The sequence below is a fragment of the Tauraco erythrolophus genome, chromosome 4 (genome assembly GCF_009769465.1).
Source record: "Tauraco erythrolophus isolate bTauEry1 chromosome 4, bTauEry1.pri, whole genome shotgun sequence".
Taxonomy (NCBI): Eukaryota; Metazoa; Chordata; class Aves; order Musophagiformes; family Musophagidae; genus Tauraco; species Tauraco erythrolophus.
In genome coordinates, this window is record NC_141468.1 from 16851777 (window position 1) to 16869952 (window position 18176).

At 45.0% G+C, this 18176-nt stretch overlaps 1 protein-coding gene across 1 annotated transcript; it reads right to left on the reverse strand.

Annotated features, from left to right (window-relative positions):
• Window positions 1-640: 640 nt before the first annotated feature.
• Window positions 641-17488, reverse strand: SLC26A3 (solute carrier family 26 member 3). Its single transcript, XM_086609867.1, has 20 exons — window positions 17358-17488; window positions 14963-15102; window positions 14740-14850; window positions 14492-14649; window positions 13560-13724; window positions 12723-12875; window positions 11892-11974; window positions 10423-10570; window positions 10178-10291; window positions 9988-10065; window positions 9465-9560; window positions 8378-8484; window positions 8046-8115; window positions 7865-7957; window positions 5411-5506; window positions 4526-4759; window positions 2796-2850; window positions 2168-2313; window positions 1287-1352; window positions 641-664 (listed from the first exon to the last, which is right to left on the reverse strand). Exons 1-20 carry the CDS (start codon window positions 17486-17488, stop codon window positions 641-643), a joined length of 2268 nt encoding a protein of 755 aa, XP_086465993.1.
• Window positions 17489-18176: the final 688 nt, after the last annotated feature.

The following is an 18176-nucleotide window of genomic DNA, read 5'->3' on the forward strand; positions in this document are numbered from 1 at the left end:
TATATTAGCCAAATCCAAATCAATGAATCATGTTTGGATCTGAAAATGCTGTGTCTTTCCTGAACGATCTTTGTGTTTTACAGCAGATGATACATTGGTCACTGTGTACGCTGGGCTCATGGTAGTGAGCTGAAAACAAGTTTAGTAACTCGGTCTACTAGGTATCTTACAAACCATAAGGAAAACTTTCTACGAGTTATGTACAAGCTGAAGATAAAATATCACTCCCAACTGTTAGTCTGTGTTATAAATTATAAGATTTCAAATATTTATATATCCTCTAGTAACTGTACAGGTCTACAATCAGAATAATATAGATAGATATATGTACAAGTATATGCAAATAGAGTCAATATTACCTGCTGCTTCAACTTTGTGGGTAGGCTGTCAACAAGGTATGAAATTATAAAATCTGTGTGATTTTAGCCTCCATGTATGTACATAAATACATTTCTATATATACAGAGACAGATAAAGACTAACAAGCCCATTCCAAAACTTGGAACATAACCGTATGTAGTAAATCCTTCTTAAGGTATTTAAAAATATCCTTCTGTCTTCATGCTCATCACTGCGTCTGCATTCCTCTTCTGGAAGTGATGTTGTGTTGCTGGAGGATATTATGTTTAGAAAATTAAATCTATAATTTTGTTTCTGTTGGAATCTGTAGGAGATAAAAGGAAATAAATGTCACCCTCTGTAGGGAATAGCCAGGGTAGGTGCCCTCTGGTGAGTCATATGTAAGAATTTGCTCCTCTAAAGCTTTTGTGTGGGAAGACTGTGGTCTGATGTTTTTTCCTTATGCGTTTGGTGTCTGCTGGATACTGCCCTTCTCTTTAAGTCCGTGACAAAAAGCTGTGTGTGTCCCTTTCTTATCCCTGTCTCCAGACTCCCCTTCTGTCCAAGACGCTTAGATAAATGGGACTAATGCTGGTATCTCTGCGACATGGACGTTCTACCAGTGAGCTCATCATGGGGGAACTGTGGTGGACAGGTGAGGAGACCAGGGGAGAGCCTGGAGGGACGGGCTTTGCCCCCCTTCCCTCTGCAGACTCTCAGTGCTCAAGGGAAAGCTTGTGAGCAGAGCCCCACATCTCTTGCTCCTGCATGGCTTTGCCTTAAGTCAAATCCCATCAGTAAGCTGTCTGGATGCTTCCTGCCCTGGGCTGACACAAGAGCTCAGGGATGAGGATGCTTTTGTTATTTGACCTAGCAGTTCCCATCAGCAGCATTTGGGGCTGCGTTTCCTACGGTTGGAGTGCCACTGCCGGAGACAGGAGCCTTACCGTGCACTCCCGGCTACGCAGTCCGTTGCTGAGGGTGATGATATAGTCACTGCTGCTATCCTTCTCCTGCAACGAACACAAGAAGTTGTGGGTTAGGAAATGGATTGTTTCTTTTTTTTTATCTTTTTTCCTTTCTCATATTGAAGAAGGTTGTGCTTTTTAAATCTCTGGAACATGCCTGGGAAGTTGACCTGAAAGGAAGGAAGCTCTCACTTGTCAGCCCTTTATGCCCCCCACCACAGGTCTCCAGGTCAGAGCAGAAGAGCTGGGCCAGTTCAGCTAAGTGGGATTAGACAATTTCCAAGTGAGTAGCATTCTGGGTTTGTTACTTTTAAACAGATTTAACATACATGGGATCTTTTCTTGCTCTTGATTTAAGAACACTCCCAGAAAGGCCAACACCAAATTTAGCTGTACTAATTTGTCTGCTCTACTTTAGCACTCCTCTTGAAGGTAAACAGACCCGGGAAGCCTGCATGCAAGCAGCAGCAAGTCTGCCTTGCAAAAGCCACTGCAGCGTGTGCAGCAGTTCCTGCCAGATTGTCGACGACTGAGGACTGCTCGTGGATGGGCCGGGATTTCACCCCACACCATGATGTTCCCAAGCAGGTGGCTTCAAGTGAAGTCCACAGCCAGGCCAGTCTCCAGCAGGAATTATTCACTCCTTTCACTAGTAGTTTGCCAGGCATCTAAACCAGAGGCTGCTCTTACTCTCCCAATTTATTTGAGACCAGCTGAGTTTTAATCATTAATTTTTTGAATAAAGAGAGGTTTTGAATATATGGCTGGTGTAGGGCACATGGCTGGCTATGCAGGGCACTGGGTGCCTGTGAGTAATGTAAAGGCAGTAAAGTGGTGAAAGAGGAAAAGTGTAGTGTTACCTCCATGAGCTTTACTTTGGGGGAGCTGGCTATGTCCTTCTTCAGCAAAATGTGTAAAACCGCATCGTGAATGGTGAGGAAAAATATGGATGGCTTAATCTCCTCATCAAAAAACGCACATCTCTCCAGTTTGTCCAGGAAGCCCTCTGTGGGGGAACAAAATCGAAGCACAAAGTAATAGTGCATCCTGAGCATGTCCACTGAGCGAACACAGGAGTTGCTGGTATACTGTGCTGTTTTATTTATTAGAGCAGATGGGTTCCTCTTTACTGATGTGGAGAGGTTGGGGTATAAATGCCCATCAGTACTGCCCTGCTCGATGCTGGGCAGAAGGGAATTTGAGCCCCGTTTCTTATGTAATGCCCAAGCCCGGCTGCCCAATAGCAGGTCTCACAGCCCAGAGCTGGGCGGCACAGCGGTGCCATCTGTAAAACAAGATGTTGTGCATGGTCCCAGCCTGCTGGGGACAGCCCGGGAGGGATGATGCCTCTGCTCAGCTGGATCTGTTTGCTATCCAAGGCTGGAAGATAAAACTGGGGTGATCCTCCGCAGCCGTGCTTGGTGGTGGACAGGGAAAGCAGTGGCACGAGGCATCCATGGTGATGCTGACGGAAAGGCAAGTACTCACCATGTGCCCCTGCGATGTAAATATCGATGTCGATCCGGATAAATTCTTTCAAAGTCTGTTAAACCAGAAAAATGATTGGATATTGCTATTTTTTGCTGATAACAGCCATTATGGTGATTAGCCACAGCAAATATACAAACCACTTTAAGATATTTAAGATCTGTGATGGTAAGCAGCTATAAACTCAAATTCTGCTGCACCTAGAGATAGAATGGTCTCTTCACATGGCAGCAGACTGGGATGACCCATCCTTTTGGAAAGGGGTGGTATCAAATACATTTAGCCCACAGTAAAAAGCTGATGTTCAATAAATCATGTGGCTTTATTGTGCCTACTTCACATAGGATGAAACCAACACTCCAAAAGCTTCCGGGAAGATTTTTAAAACTGGGGATTTGAGCAGAACTACAGTTCCCACTGTACACAGCGGGTGCGTAGTGCCTATGGAAATGAATTTACACACCCTACAGGGATTTAGCCAGGTAACTTTAGCTATTGCTGTTTGAAAATGCTGTTCCTATTGCTTTGTTCAAGGTTATCCGGGGAAGCAAGAGCAGGAGAACTGAAACTCCAATGTTCCGACTCCCAGCCCAGTGTTTAAAGATGTATTTCATATATACATTTCTGTAAAGCTTCCCAAAATCTTACCAAGTCCAGAAAAGGTGCCACAGCCAACACTCTAATTCCAAGAAAATTTAGATTGATTACTTAATCTGTTTCCTAAACTTTTTCTATGGAAGATTTATATTAAAATTCACATAAACGCAAAGGTTGCTACTGACTTTCTAGTCCATATAGGAGTGCCTTTAAGAAGAAGGCCAGAATCATAGAATAGAATCACAGATGGTTTGGGTTGGAAGGGACCTTTAAAGAAAGATCATCTAGTTCCAAATTCCCTGGGCAGGGACATTTTCTACTACACCAGGTTGCTCAAAGCTCTGTCCAACCTGACCTTGATCACTTGCAGGGAAGACATCCACAACTTCTCTGGGCAACCTATTCCAGTGCCTCACCACCTTCATCATAAAAAATGTCTTGCTTATATCTAATTTAAATCTATGTTCTATTAATTTAAAACTGTTACTCCTTCTCCTGTCACTACAGGCCCTGATAAAAAGTCTCTCTCCATCTTTTTTATAAGCCCACTTTAATAAAGTCTCCCTGGAGCCGTCTTTTCTCCATGCTGAACAACCCCCAATTCTCTTGCCTGTCTTCATAGCAAAGGTGCTCCAGCCCTCTGATCATCTTTGTGGCCCTCCTCTGGACCTGCTCCAACAGGTTCGTATCTATCTTGTACTGGGGGCCCCAAAGCAGAATGCAGTATTCCAGGTGGGGTCACACAAGAGCAGAGTAGAGGGGCAGAATCACCTCCCTCGACCTGCTGGCCACACTTCTTTTGATGCAGCCCAGGATAGGGTCAGCTTTTTGGGCTGAGAACGCACATCGCTAGCTCATGTCCAATTTTTTGTCCACCAGTACACCCCCAAGTCCTTCTCAGCAGGACTGCTCTCAATCCCTTCATCCCCCAACCTGTTTTGATACTGGGAGTTGCCCCAACCCATGTGCAGGCCCGTGCACTTGGCCTTGTTGAACCTCATGAGGTTCACATGGGCCCACTCCTAAAGCCTGTCAAGGTCCCTTTAGGTGCCATCCCTTCCCTCAAGCATATCCCTCAGATGTAACTACATTCATATAATTTTCTTTTCTGTGATCACTGTCTTGTGAATTACCTTTTGGAGGACCCTCATGGCAGAAAAATCGAGGAAGGACACTGATGAGAAATCCAGAATAATGCTGTGGATGTCGACTTGGGGCACAGTGATGCCGGGGGGGAGGTCAGCACTCCAATCGATCTGAATGGGCAAGTCTGTCATGTTGGTGGGCTGGTCCAGCTCCTCTATGCTGTTGTTGTCTAATTCTTCGTCTGACTCCTGTATGTTGTTAGCCATGCAAATCAAGCCTTTCTGTGGTGACAGAGAAGGTGTTGTAATTAATAACTCTTTTTAAGACAGAGCCAGGATAGTCGTGCATCTTACACAAGGACAAGAGTGATGACAGTGCAAAGCTGATGTACCCTTGAGATGGAGCAGGACCCACCTGCACTTTACACTAGAAAAAGTTATGCCTTTCCCTCATCTGGAGGAGGTTGGAAGTGTTGGCTTTCCTCTCATCAGTCACTTCATCATCACCATCATCATCATAATTGGTTGATGATGGCTTTCTATTGTTCCCTGAAGTCAATGGTCAGATAAACTTTTCATTCAGTAGTTTTGGAAAAGTCAACAAAAAGCATGCAGGATTTGGGCTGAGAGAAAACGAGCTTTATCCTACCATTAATGCAGTATGAACATTACTTCTGTGCGATCTGACCCTGCCATTTGAGGCCAAAACGAAGATCCAGTGGGGACATACAAGCTCTGCCCATGGTAAAGCTGTAGGTCTCTTACTGTGAGAACCATTTAAAATCTTATTTTTGAAACGTGTTTATGTCATGAAGTGACAATGTGGGCAATAGCACATCTAATTAGGACAGGAGGCTGTGAGGCAGTTTTCTGCCACTTCAAGCCAGGGAACTGCTCGCTTAACCCCTCCCTGGGTGGAGTTGCCTTACATACAGGTGTCACTTGCAGTTCTCCTTTTTTCAGCATCTTTCTGATCTTCCTCAGAGCTTTATTGCGCTTCCTCAGGACTCTCATTGGGTTGAAGCCGACCTGCAGAAACAGCACTTTGAATAAAAAAAAAACCAACACAGTGACATCAAGGGAAGGACACAACATCTCATGCAGCTTTTCTTTACAGTAATGATGAGCGTAGTTTGGACTTCAGGTTACCTACCACTTTTCACCAGTTCAAACAAGGGCCCTTTCTCTTGGTTGGAAAGATGTCTACAGGTATGACTGCAAACCTGGCAGGCCCATCTGTACTAGCTTTAGGACACCAGCACGGACAGCAAATAGCCGTGATGATACTATAGCACAGGCCAGTATCTCCAGAAGGCTGGTACAGTGCTGGCTAGCCCCGAGCTTGTCCTACTTATCTTCGTTAGGAGATGGCCACCCAGGTGACCCGGATCAGAGAGCTCACAGGTTGTGTCTGCTCTGTGCCACCTGACTGCAGCGTGGGTCCTATACACATTGTTTTGCTTTCTTGAAGATGAGAACCAAAGTTAATCATGTTGGCTGCATATGTCTCTTGAACCTCTTAACTGGTTTTAGCAAAATTAGACAGCAGGTAAATTAGCCCAATAAGGGTTACAAAAATACTAAATTCCTGCAAGTCTTCTGCCTCATTTATTCAGTGGGTGGAGAAGAGAGGTGTTAGAAACGCCTGTATTTAAAGGAGAGTGGTATGAGCATCTGCGCTCACAGAAAAAATCCTTCAGACTCCTCTGAAGTGAAAGCCAAGCACGCGGAGACCCAAATGTGACAGAGTCCCTGGTTCCTCTGCCATTTCCAGTCTCTCATGTGAACAATGAACTTCTCATTACCAATGCTCACGGCAGCCACAGCTTATTGACTCCTCCTTAAGAACAGCAGGAAGAGGAGGTTATGGGTGCAAGTTCGGTTCAGTTTGGGGTGGCGGGTCTCTCTGGCATGGTGAGGGCTCAGGGCTCCTGGCTCTCCATGCTGGTTACGGAAGGACTGGCTGCCTTAACCCAATTTGTCATGGAAGACATTAAGACATTTTTGATAGTGTGATTTCATTCAGCTTTTCTGCTGAATGTTGTAGTTATGTTCTTTGGGGAAAAATCAGTACACTAGAATGCATTGAGTGTAAATAATGTAAATGTTAATAAAATAAAATAATGTCCCTTTATATTCTCTATGTTTACACTACTTTCTTCTAAAAGACTTAAAATATGTATGTACATTGTTATGGTGTAAGTTCATCATGAGTCATAGAATGATCGGATGATTTGGGTTGGAAGGAACCTTAAAGATCATCTAGTTCCAACCTCCCTAACACGCACAGGGACACTTTCCGCTAGACCAGGTTGCTCAAAACCTCATCCAACCTGGCCTTGAACACTTCCAGGGATGGGGTGGCCACAACTTCTCTGGGCAACTTGGTCCAGTGCCTCACCACCTCAGAGTGAAGTTGTTCTTCCTTAGATCTAATCAAAATCTACATTCTTACAGTTTAAAGCCATTACCCCTTGTCCTATCACTCCATGCCCTTGTGAAAAGTCCCTCTACTGCTTTCCTGTAGGCCCCCTTTCGGTACTGGAAGGCTGCTAGAAGGTCTCCCTGGAGCCTTCTCTTCTCCAGGCTGAACAGCCCCAACTCTCTCAGCCTGTCTTCATAGGAGAGGTGCTCCAGCCCTCGGATCATCTTCATGGCCCTCCTCTGCACCTACTCCAAAAGCTCCATGTCCTTCTTATGTTGGGGACCCCAGAGCTGAACGCGGTGCTGCAGGTGGGATCTCACAAGAGCAGAGAGAGGGGCAGAATCACCTCCCTCGACCTGCTGGCCACTCTTCTTTGAATGCAGCCCAGGATACGGTTGGCTTTCTGGGCTGCCAGCGCACATTGCCGACTCATGTTGAGCTTCTCATCCACCAGCACTCCCAAGTCCTTTTCCTCAGGGCTGCTCTCAATCCATTCTCCACCCGGCCTGTACTTGTGCTTGGGATTGCCCCGATCCATGTGCAGGACCTTGCACTCGACCTTGTTGAACTTCATTAGGTTCACATAGGCCCACCTCTCCAGCATGTCAAGGTCCCTCTGGATGGAATCCCTTCCCTCCAGCGTGTCCACAACACCACACAGCTTGGTGTAGTCAGCAAACTTGCTGAGAGTGTACTCAATCCCGCTGTCCATGTCAACAACAAAGATATTAAACAACACCGGCCCTAATACTGACCTCAATACCCGAGTCAGGCTGTTCTCTTTCTCAGAGGTGTGTACGTGCATGTGGGATTACAGTAGTGGCAACAATGTTTGAGTAATTAATGAAAAATTTGTCTTTGGACGTTGGACTGACTGAATAAATAGTAATTATTAGGAAATTCTATTCACCTTAATGTGTCATGTAATTCATATTTTCAGAATGACAGCCCCAGACACTTACAGCACTGATGAGTTTCTCTCTAAAGAAGTCAATATTAGCAAAGAAGATAGGAGACGAGCATCTGAAAATCTTCACTCCCTCTGGCTCATAGATCTGCACAATGAAGCAAAAGTGTCAGTAACAACGTCTACTATAGAGACACAAATGCAGCAGATAATAAAAGAAACTTGACATTTCTTACATCGGTGTAATCTTTCCTGTTTCTGTAGATGTTACTTCTCCCAACGTTAGCCAAAACGGTGCAGCTTGGGCTGTGAACAAATGCACACACACAATTATTTGTACTCATATCAAAACCTGGCAGAAGGGAAGGATCAGAGAAAGCGACATCAGCTGTGGTGGTAGATTGAAGCGGGATCCTGCATCCAAGGGTTTATCCCTGTAGATTATTTTTCCATATGTGGTTGCTGGATAGACCGAGGCATGGTGCTGTTGGCCTTCGCTGTACAAGGGGAGTTAATTTATAACAGGAGGCCTTGAGTTATCTTATCATTGCTTCCAACAAGTACTCACATCTGGGAGCGGATCACCACGGTCAGCAGCTGGAATGCCACAGCAGTTGCTAGCCCAATATCCAGGCCGAGAAAAACGGCAGCTAAGAAAGTCACCACCCATATGACCTGTAATGAGAAGGTGGATGGCAGTGGTTGTGAACGTGTCAAGGACCTGGGTCATGAGCTCAGAGTGGCAGCAGCAACAGATCTCAGATCTGGTCCAGGCTGTCTATCTGCCTTTGAGGAGGGGTTTCACGTTTCCTAGGGTTTTTTCTTGTAAAAAAGGGCCAGGCTCACTGACTAGCACCAGGGAGTGTTTCTAGAGATGACAATTTCTATATAATAAAGGCTTAGAATAATAGAGCTGTGGATCTTGAATAGGTTGTTCACTAAATGCTCAACAAAAATGCAGCAGAAAGGAGAGGTTACAGTTAAATCAGGATCCTGGTAAAGCTGAGAGTTATAAAATTGCAAATACAGGTGCTGTGAATGTACATGACTGATAAGCACAAATGACTAGATAATACTGAATGTTTTTTAACCATGGATCTCAAAGCGTTTTCATGTGGTAAATAACTGTTTGGTAGCTGGGAAAACTGAGGCCTGGAACTGTCTGGGAACACAAGCAACTGGCTGATGAGAAAGGCAAGAGCCTAAATTTTTTGAGTGTTAGAGATAAGCAGTCCTGCCCTCCAGCCACAAGCTTTACCGTTTGGAGTAAACCCTTCAAGCCGTGGTCATCACTTGTTTTTTCTCTGTAACTTCCATCTAATGTGCTGTGTGAGCGTGAGAAAGTGTCCCTGCGATAGGTATTTAGACGTTTTCTGTAACTGCCTTCTATATTTGGCTTCATATAGTGGACTGTATCTTAACAGATTTGATGAAATGGGTGAAAATGAAGTCAGCAGAGAGAATTGACACAAAACAGGTAGGACAAAATGGAAAACACGACCAAGGGGCGTACAAGTAAAAAAGGCATGCCACTGTTGTACTTTCCATTTAGTGAAGTAAGGCAGGTAAAAAAAAGATAACCTGTAAGCAAATTTGCATAATAGATGACTTTTCCAGAGTGCTTAATTCCTGAATGCTTGTGGGACTCAACTTACACAGTCATACTTGTCCTTTCTCCACAGGATGCCTACTTCCTTGAACTGCATGAGCATTCCTTTCAAGTTGCCAAGAGCTAAAGATGCAAGGACTGACTGTTAAAGAGACCAAAATACATGTTGAATTTCAAAGCAAGCAAAGCAAATGTTGAACATTAAGTCTTAAAAGATCATACAAACAGGGACAAAGTGCAGCTGAAAGGCCAGGGAGCTCCTCGCAGTGTATGGCTGCTGCAGGAACCTCCCTAGCTGTGGTGCAGCACACGTATCTTACTTGAGGCAGCTAATCCCACTTATTTTTGGCACATAAAAGCTGGTACTGTGATGTTTGGTGTTTGGGCATCTGCATTCCCTTTGAGAGACCAGATGTAGTGGTCCTCTCTGTCATGATCTGGGAAGTAGAACTGAGCTTTGCAAAATCCCTGTTTGGCTCCCACTGAAGCCTATGAACACTCCCAGTGACTCCTAGAGCAGCCCTGTCTTTGGCAAGCAGGAGAAAGTGCTAGATGAAACCAGTGAATACCTTCTGTACTGGTGCAAGGAGAAACCCAATGGCCATGATCACAATCAAAACGATGACAGCTGATATAATACCTGCAATCTGTATGAGAGAAGAATTCCACCATGAATAAGTGCCCACAGGCACGATGTTCAGCTAGGAAAAAGAGAGCTTTCTTGCATTAAATGTTATCATGATCTGTTGTGTTCCATACCTGTGTTTTGCCTCCTGTGCTCTCCTGCACACCTGATCTCGACAGAGCAGTGCTGGAGGCAAATCCTTTGAATGATCCACCAAGTATATTACCCAGCCCAAAAGCAATAAGTTCCTGAAATAAAAACAAAATAGATTGTTCTTAAAAGCTGGTTCATGACAGTTATTCACCAGGCAAAGCATTCCCAAAATATCTTATTTCCTGTTGACAAATGCACTGTATTGATTCCTGTGTTATTCGCCTACCTGGTTGCCATCTAGTGGGTAGTCATGCTTGACGGAATACACTTTAGCCACGGAGAAGGCTACTGCAAACCCAACGATTGCAATGGAAATGCTGTCACCAATACACTTTTGGAGGATACCTACATCAGGTGCAATAGGCACTTGAAATCTGAAAGACAAAAAATTCTACTCGTTAAGGATATATCTAAGGAGACAAGTTGTGAAGGAAGCGAGTAAGGCAGTGCTCCAGCTCATACTGAGCACTTTGGAGAGGTGCCACACAGAATTGCAGGTCTGAACGCTATAAAACTTCAAGGAATCCTTAATTAGGACAGGGACTCTGTTTATTCACATTTGGATCAGTTTGTGCCTCAGCAGGTTCTGATTTACTTGCCCAGGATCAGCCACAACTTATTTTGCCTGAGGTGCACACAAAGTTCTGCCTTCTAGTTACGCATGGATGTAGGACCTGACACAGTGCTGAGGCCCTTGCACAGGCAATTTGTGCACAGAAGGATTTCACTTAATGACAAAAGAAAAATAATCCCTGTATGCTTCATTGAAGCACTTTTGACAGCTAAACTAAGTCAGGTAGTATTGACTAGTCTCTCAGGCTACCCATCTGCTAGATGCTTTAGCTTTACCATTTCCTGCTACTTTTTTCAGGGTATTTTGCAGATTCTGGGGAGAATTCCTCTCTGGGCTGGGTGGTTTTTTTTCAGTGAACTGAAATCTGAAGATGGAGACTCTTGAGCAGAAATAGCTGTTCCTCTGCAGACTCCATCCACTAACACCCCTGGGGCTACAAGAGGCAATCAAGAGAGCCACGGTGAGTATATGGCTGCAGTTTGCTGTCCTAGTAAATATTTTCCTCCCTCTTTTTAACTTAATGTGTGCCTATTAACTCTCTATGCCAAAATTCTGATATAGCTTATAGCTGGATGTACTCCCTATGTGGATATATACTCTACACGTGGATGTATACTCTCTATATGAGAGACTCATACTCTACAGATATGCTCCTGGAGGAGCAGATGTTGGAGCCTCTGGTGGATAACAATGTCTGGGGAGATGCTGGTGACGGTCACAGGATCAGACAGAAGAACTGTGGAATGTCCTGGTGGCTTCCCAGGGCTGATGGTGGCTGCTGAACCATGTGTGTACTTCAAGGGAAACGGAGGAGTTTAGGGTGAGTAGCTCAGTAAAAGGGACAAACATCAACCTGCTCAACAGCTGCCTGTCTTAGAAAATGAAGCATGCAATTATTTCATGTCGTAGTGTGTTCTTTGTCACATAGGAGATGTGCTCTGGTAAGTAACTTTTACCTATTGAAAGTGTGTCCTCATATTGTTGAGAGCAAAACATTTATTTACATACTGAACGAGAATGGAGCAGGTTATTTTACTCAGGATTGTAGCTGAACTGATTTAACACTGACAAACCAGAGAGAACATTTTGCTCCGCTGGTGAATTTTAAGTAAATCACTTACCCTTCCTCTAGTGTTCCAACAACAGCCACATTAAATTTTTCTTCAAAGTTAACAAAATAGGAGATCAGTCCTGCTAAGACTGTCTGAAAGATAATAAACCCCACATCTGTTAGGCACATTCAAGCAAGAGTGCGAAGAAACTTTTAAAAAACATTTCCTCCCTCTCCCATCACCAGTGGCAGAATTATGACCCCAGCCTACACATCCCTTCACTGTTCAGATGCTATTCCTGAACCACCTTACAGGTATGGGTTTCCATTCATAAATTGTGCAGAGAATAAATCAGAATGTCTCACTAACAACAGAAAACATCCCACCCAATAAAGCAGGTGTTTTCTAGCAAGGTGCTGTTAACAGCTCTGGGGAAAACAAGCACTACTTGCGTCTGTAGCAACATCCTCCAGGACTTTGAGCCCGTGTGAGGCTTCCGCCATCCCATTACAGCTCCCGGGGGAACAAATCCATCTTCTGCTGGAGCACAAAGCTGTTTTGTGCTTGGCTACGGATGGCCAGGAATTCAGTGGCTGCTTGCAGGTGTGGTGCAGAGGGGCCGCAGTTATGGGACTGCAGCCAGCTGGTGTCAGAGCCAATTTTGTCCAAGGAAAAAATTTATAGTTTATGGCATCTTACTCACTGCAGATGTATTCAGTTAAGAATAACTAAGTAGAGCTAAAACATCTCACAATAGCTCATGAACACTGTCTATTTTTCCTTATAGCTAAAAAGGTAACCCATCATTTAATGCAAACCAGGAGAAGAAACAGTTAAAACTCTGCTTCCTATATCACTGTAGTGACGGAACAATTGCAAAATCAAAGAGGTGGCCGTTACCACAAGGAGTTCAATTGGGATGGGAGCTGGTAACTTTGCTTTGTATCGATCGTTTATTTCTTTCACCACAAACACGATAAGCAAGACGATGAGGGATGTGACAAGGTCAGTGATGTTTGTTTCCGTGATCTGGCTGAAAATGCTCTTCAGAGTCTGCAAAATCAGGAAGAAACATGTGGGGCTATAGAAATTGTAGCACCTTGGCACAGGAGCACTATCCCTTCCAGACAGACCTGTATCTGAATTGCTCTAAGGGTTACGGCGGTTGGGATTTATTGGCTGTGGCATGATGTGAACTGCAAGCCCTGATGAATGTGCACATGCGTTGTCCAAATGACAAAAGCATTCATGAAAGATCCTTTCCACTGGCTCTCGACCATCTCCTCCTGGCCTCCACCTGAGGGAAGGTTGGAGCAACACACACGTGTGCAATAGGAACGTGAGCAATGGGAATTATTGAACAGGTGTGTCCGCCCTTCTTCCTGTCCTTTTCCTTCCTCCGTTCTCATCCAACAGCCCTCATGGAGTCACATCCAAATTAAATATAATATCAGTTCAGTAGAAATTAATAACTAAATGCTTGAGGCAAGTTGAACGCTTAATTAAATATGCCACATACCATAGAAAATATTATCGAATTAGCCCCAGCAGGATGTAACTTGGTGTTTGTTAATAAATTTAAAGATTGGTCATATACTAATAACATCTCCTATATTTTTCTCTTGTGTTTCTTCCTGCTTGGCTGCTTTTATGCTGAGTTCTGTTATTACCGCCTTGTGATATACATACATCACAGGTTTCAATAGCATTATAAAATAGTGAACACTTAGCACTTACATAGATGATGCCAAACGGTACATTATATCCAGGGACAGTCAGTTGAAGCATGAATTTCAGTTGAGATACCACGACATGGACAGCCGCAGCAGTCGTGAAACCGCTGATTAATGATTGTGATAGATAAATAACGATGAATCCAAACTGGAGAATTCCCAGAAGCAGCTGAAATGCAAAATGGCCATATGTCAGTGTGATTCATTCGTGCTTTTAAACAATCTCTCCAACAAAGAGAACCATATTTAATGGGAACAAAAATTTTCACCTAATCCCATGCATCCAGGTGTTAAGGAAAGTACTGTCACCAGAGTTGTAATAAAAATTGAAACTTAGCAACAAGTAAGCTACTGGTAAGAGTAGCTGTTAGATCAGTTAAAACCTATTTTTTTTATTCTATAGCTAAAATAAACTTCCTTGGTCTTAGGATTTTCAATGCCCAGATTTTTACACAGTACCAGTGTTTTATGAAGCACAAACGTATTAATATCTAGGAAGGAAGGAGCTGTAGGAATGCTGTAATAGGAAGGAAGGAGAAATTGTCGGGTTTTTTAAAAGACAAATGCAAATACTTTACTATTATGAGACAGAGCTTGCTCTGTTCCCCTTGCTGTGTCTGCATCATTCACAGTACTCTCACAACTACTTTTTTTCTATCCAGCAGTTTGGTTTTTGCTATAAGCGGGGTGCACCTGTGTGGACTGTAGGCTCAGGTCTGGGCAAAACCAGGGATTTCACAGCATGAACTAGCGCTCGGTCACTGGAGGGAGGCGGATGTCTCCTTATCAGTGAGCCAAGGCCAGTTGTGTGGGAAGGGGAAGATAAGTACTTCAGTGACTACACCAGCAGAAAACAAAGGGCAAGGCTGGTCCACCACCCATCTGTTCACATACGTGTGTATAGATGCGTGCCAACACACACACGTGTTTACCAACCTGAAAAATCCCAGAAAGGAAGGTTACAGATGCAGCCACCATCACTCTCTCTTCGTCTATTGTTGAGGTATTCGTGGAAGTGTCATTTCCAGTACTGTCATCGGGGACCAGCCTGGTGACGGTTGCTCCCACCATCAGGCTCAGGACGGGGAAGGGTCCTGGGCAGCACAAGGCATTCGTTAGAGACCCAAAGGGGCAGCACGTACTTATTCACCAGTGAGGAGGGCAGTTGGTGTGCCTGAACTTACCCACTGAGATATGTCTGGATGTGCCAAAGATAAAATAGACCAGGACAGGGAAAAATGCCGCATAGAGTCCATAACCGGGAGGGACGTTCACCAGCAAAGCAAAGGCGAGACCTGGAAGGACAGAGGCCCTGGGAAGGTGACGTGTGCGTTACGTGCTGAAGCCAGCAGTGCCTTGGCACCTCGGATAGCGGGCTGTGTCACAGCACGCATTTCCCGGAGGTACCTTGCAGGACAGCCACGAGCCCCGTGTTGATGCCGGAGACAATGTCACTCAGAATCCACTCCCTGAAGCGGTACGCTGGCAGCCAAGAGATTACAGGAAACAAACCCAACGCAGTTTTTTTGACCCTTTGTGGGGAGCAGCTGTAAAGGCATAAGAGGACAGAGCTCTGTCAGTGAACAGCTCGGCTGAGTTGCAGCCTGACTTTGGAGGGAAAATGAAGGGGAAAGATTCAGGTTCAGGCTACCAGAGGTCAAAATCTCACCCAGACACAGCCCTTATCAACCTGCTCTGCCAGCTGTGCTTCAAGGAGGATGCAGGGTCCCTTCTAACTGAAATTTTCATAGAATCACAGAATCATAGAATGATTTGGATTGGAAGGGACCTTTAAAGGTCATCTAGTCCAACCCCCTGCAATGAGGAGGAACATCTTCCACTAGATAAGGTTGTTCAGAGCCCTGTCCAACCCGATATTGAATGTTTCCAGGGATAGGGCATCTACCACGTCTCTGGGCAACCTGTTTCAGTGTTTCACCACCCTCATCATAAAAAATTTCTTCCTTATATCAAGTCTAAATCTACCCTCTTTTAGTTTAAAACCATTATCCCTTGTCCTATCAGTACAGGCCCTATTAAAAACTCTGACAGATGAAGTTGCTAAGCCACTATCCATCATATTTGAGAAGTTGTGGCAGTGTGGTGAAGTTCCCACTGACTCCATTTTTAGCCTCCATTTTTAAAAAGGGAAAAAAGGGAGACCCAGGGAACTACAGGCCAGTCAGTCTCACCCCTGTGTCTGGCAAAATCATGGAGCAGATCCTGGAGACTATGTTAAGGCATATGGTAAAAAAGGAGACGATTGGTGACAGCCAACACGGCTTCACTAAGGGCAACTCATGCCTGACAAATTTGGTGGACTTCTACGAAGGGGTTACAGTGTTGGTGGATAAGGGAGGAGCAACTGATGTCATCTACCTGGACTTGTGCAAAGCATTTGACACTGTACCACATGACATCCTTGTCTCTAAATTGGAGAGACATGGATTTGACAGGTAGACCACTCAGCGGATAAGGAGTTGGCTGGATGGTCGCACTCAGAGAGTTGTGGTCAACAGCTCGATGTCCAAGTGAAGACCAGTGATGAATGGTGTTCCTCAGAGGTTGGTATTGGGGTCCAGTGCTGTTTAACACCTTTGTCAGTGACATGGACAGTGAGATTGAGTGCACGCTCAGCAAGTTTGCTGATGACACCAAGCTGTGTGGTGTGGCTGACACGCTGGAGGAAGGGATGCCATCCAGAGGGACCTTCACAGGCTTGAGAAGTGGGCCTATGTGAACCTAATGAAGTGCAACAAGGCCAAGTGCAAGATCCTGTACTGGGCCGGGGCAATCTCAAGCAGAAATTCAGGCTGAGGGATGGACTGAGAGCAGCCCTGAGGAAAAGGACTTGGGAGTGCTGGTGGATGAGAAGCTCAACAGGAGCCGGCAATGTGCGCTGGCAGCCCAGAAAGCCAACCATATCCTGGGCTGCAATAAAGAAGCGTGGCCAGCAGGTCGAGGGAGGTGATTCTGCCCCTCTACTCAGCTCTTGTGAGACCCCACCTGGAGTACTGCGTTCAGTTCTGGGGCCTCCAACATAAGAAGGACATGGAGCTGCCGGAGCGAGTCCAGAGGAGGGCCACGAAGATGATCTGAGGGCTGGAGCACCTCTCCTATGAAGACAGGCTGAGAGAGTTGGGGCTGTTCATCCTGGAGAAGAGAAGGCTCTGAGGAGACCTTCTAGCAGCCTTCCAGTACCTAAAGGGGGCCTACAAGAAAGCTGGAGAGGAACTTTTTACAAGGACATGTAGTGATAGGACAAGGGGTAAAGGCTTGAAACTGAAAGAGGGACGATTTAAATTAGAGACAAGGAAGAACAACTTCACTCTGAGGGTGGCGAGGCACAGGTTGCCCAGAGAAGTTGTGGCTGCCCCATCCCTGGAAGGCCACAGGTTGGATGAGGTTTTGAGCAACCTGATCTAATGGAAGATGTCCCTGCCCATGGCAGGGGGATTGGAACTAGATGATCTTTAAGGTTCCTTCCAACCCAAACCATTCTATGATTATACGATTCTTATCAGCCCCCTTTAAGTATTGAAAGGCCACAAGAAGTTCTTCTCAGCTGCAAAGTGCCTAGGAAAAAAGAAGCTACCTGGGATGCAACTGTAGGAAGACTTTTAATCATAATACCAGCCAAAATTCTTTAGAAAGATCTGACATTGCATTTTGTTAATGAGTTTTCATTTGATTTATTGGAACCTAAGATGGAAGTTGTCTGGATGGAGTTCATGCTGTCTGAGAGCAGCAGTTCAGGCTGTTTCTTAGGTCTATATGTAAAACAAAATAAAAATCTCCTTACCGAAAATACAGTTTCAGGTGATCCCAAAAGGTTTTATGGTATCTGTGTAATTTCTCGTGGTCTTCGTCAAACAAATTCTCTGAGTACACAGGTCTGGCTACAACATACTGGTTACCCACAGGTTCAACCATTTTTCCTGAGATGTCAGGTGAGGATGGCGACTTGCGTGTGCTTCTCTCTGGCCTTAGTCACTTAAAAATCTGACATGAAGAATGGGGTTAGCTCATGTACTGTGAGGCGGGTAGCTGTAGCACAAATGAGTGAACTCCCAACTGAGCATTACCACCTTTGAAGATCAAAAGAGAGATCGTTGGGACACCTGCTTTGCTTTGCCAAGGTGATCTCCTGCCCTCCTCCTCCTCCCACTGCAGGGCAATGTTTTACTGGAGCATGAAGTATTTCTTTCTAAAGATGCAGCCAAAAAGTGGACAAGATGGGTTTTGAGTTAATTTATCTCCAAGTCAGCCATCTACAACCAAAAACTGCCCCCTCAAGGGAGACTAATTTCTTAAAGAACAAACAAGTGAATCTCAAGCGGTTTCCCTTTGTGGCACCACTGGGAGGGCTGGGAGCTCGCCGAAACCCACCAACACGTGAGGGGAAAGGCAGAGCCAAGGTAGGGCTCAGACGTCCTCTCTCAGACTCGGAGAGAGGGCTGAATCTTTCAACTTGGATCTGTGTGATGAGGAGGTTAGGCTCAGTAGCAAAAAAATACAGTATCTGGATTGCTTCTCTTGTGTTTCATGCTCACAAACAGTTGTTGCAATGTCTGATCTAATACTGTTTTCTGTCTTGTCCCTACCCACTTTTGCATGTTTG

Bases quoted from the DNA above. Each gene is read 5' to 3' on its own strand.
- SLC26A3 (XM_086609867.1), bottom strand. From the start codon at position 17,488: ATGGTTGAACCTGTGGGTAACCAGTATGTTGTAGCCAGACCTGTGTAC. The intron at 10,571-11,891 runs GTAAGTGATTTA...TTTGTCTTTCAG, and splicing joins GTTGGAACACTAGAGGAAGG to ATTTCAAGTGCCTATTGCAC. The intron at 1,353-2,167 runs GTAACACTACAC...TGTTCGTTGCAG, and splicing joins CCAAAGTAAAGCTCATGGAG to GAGAAGGATAGCAGCAGTGA.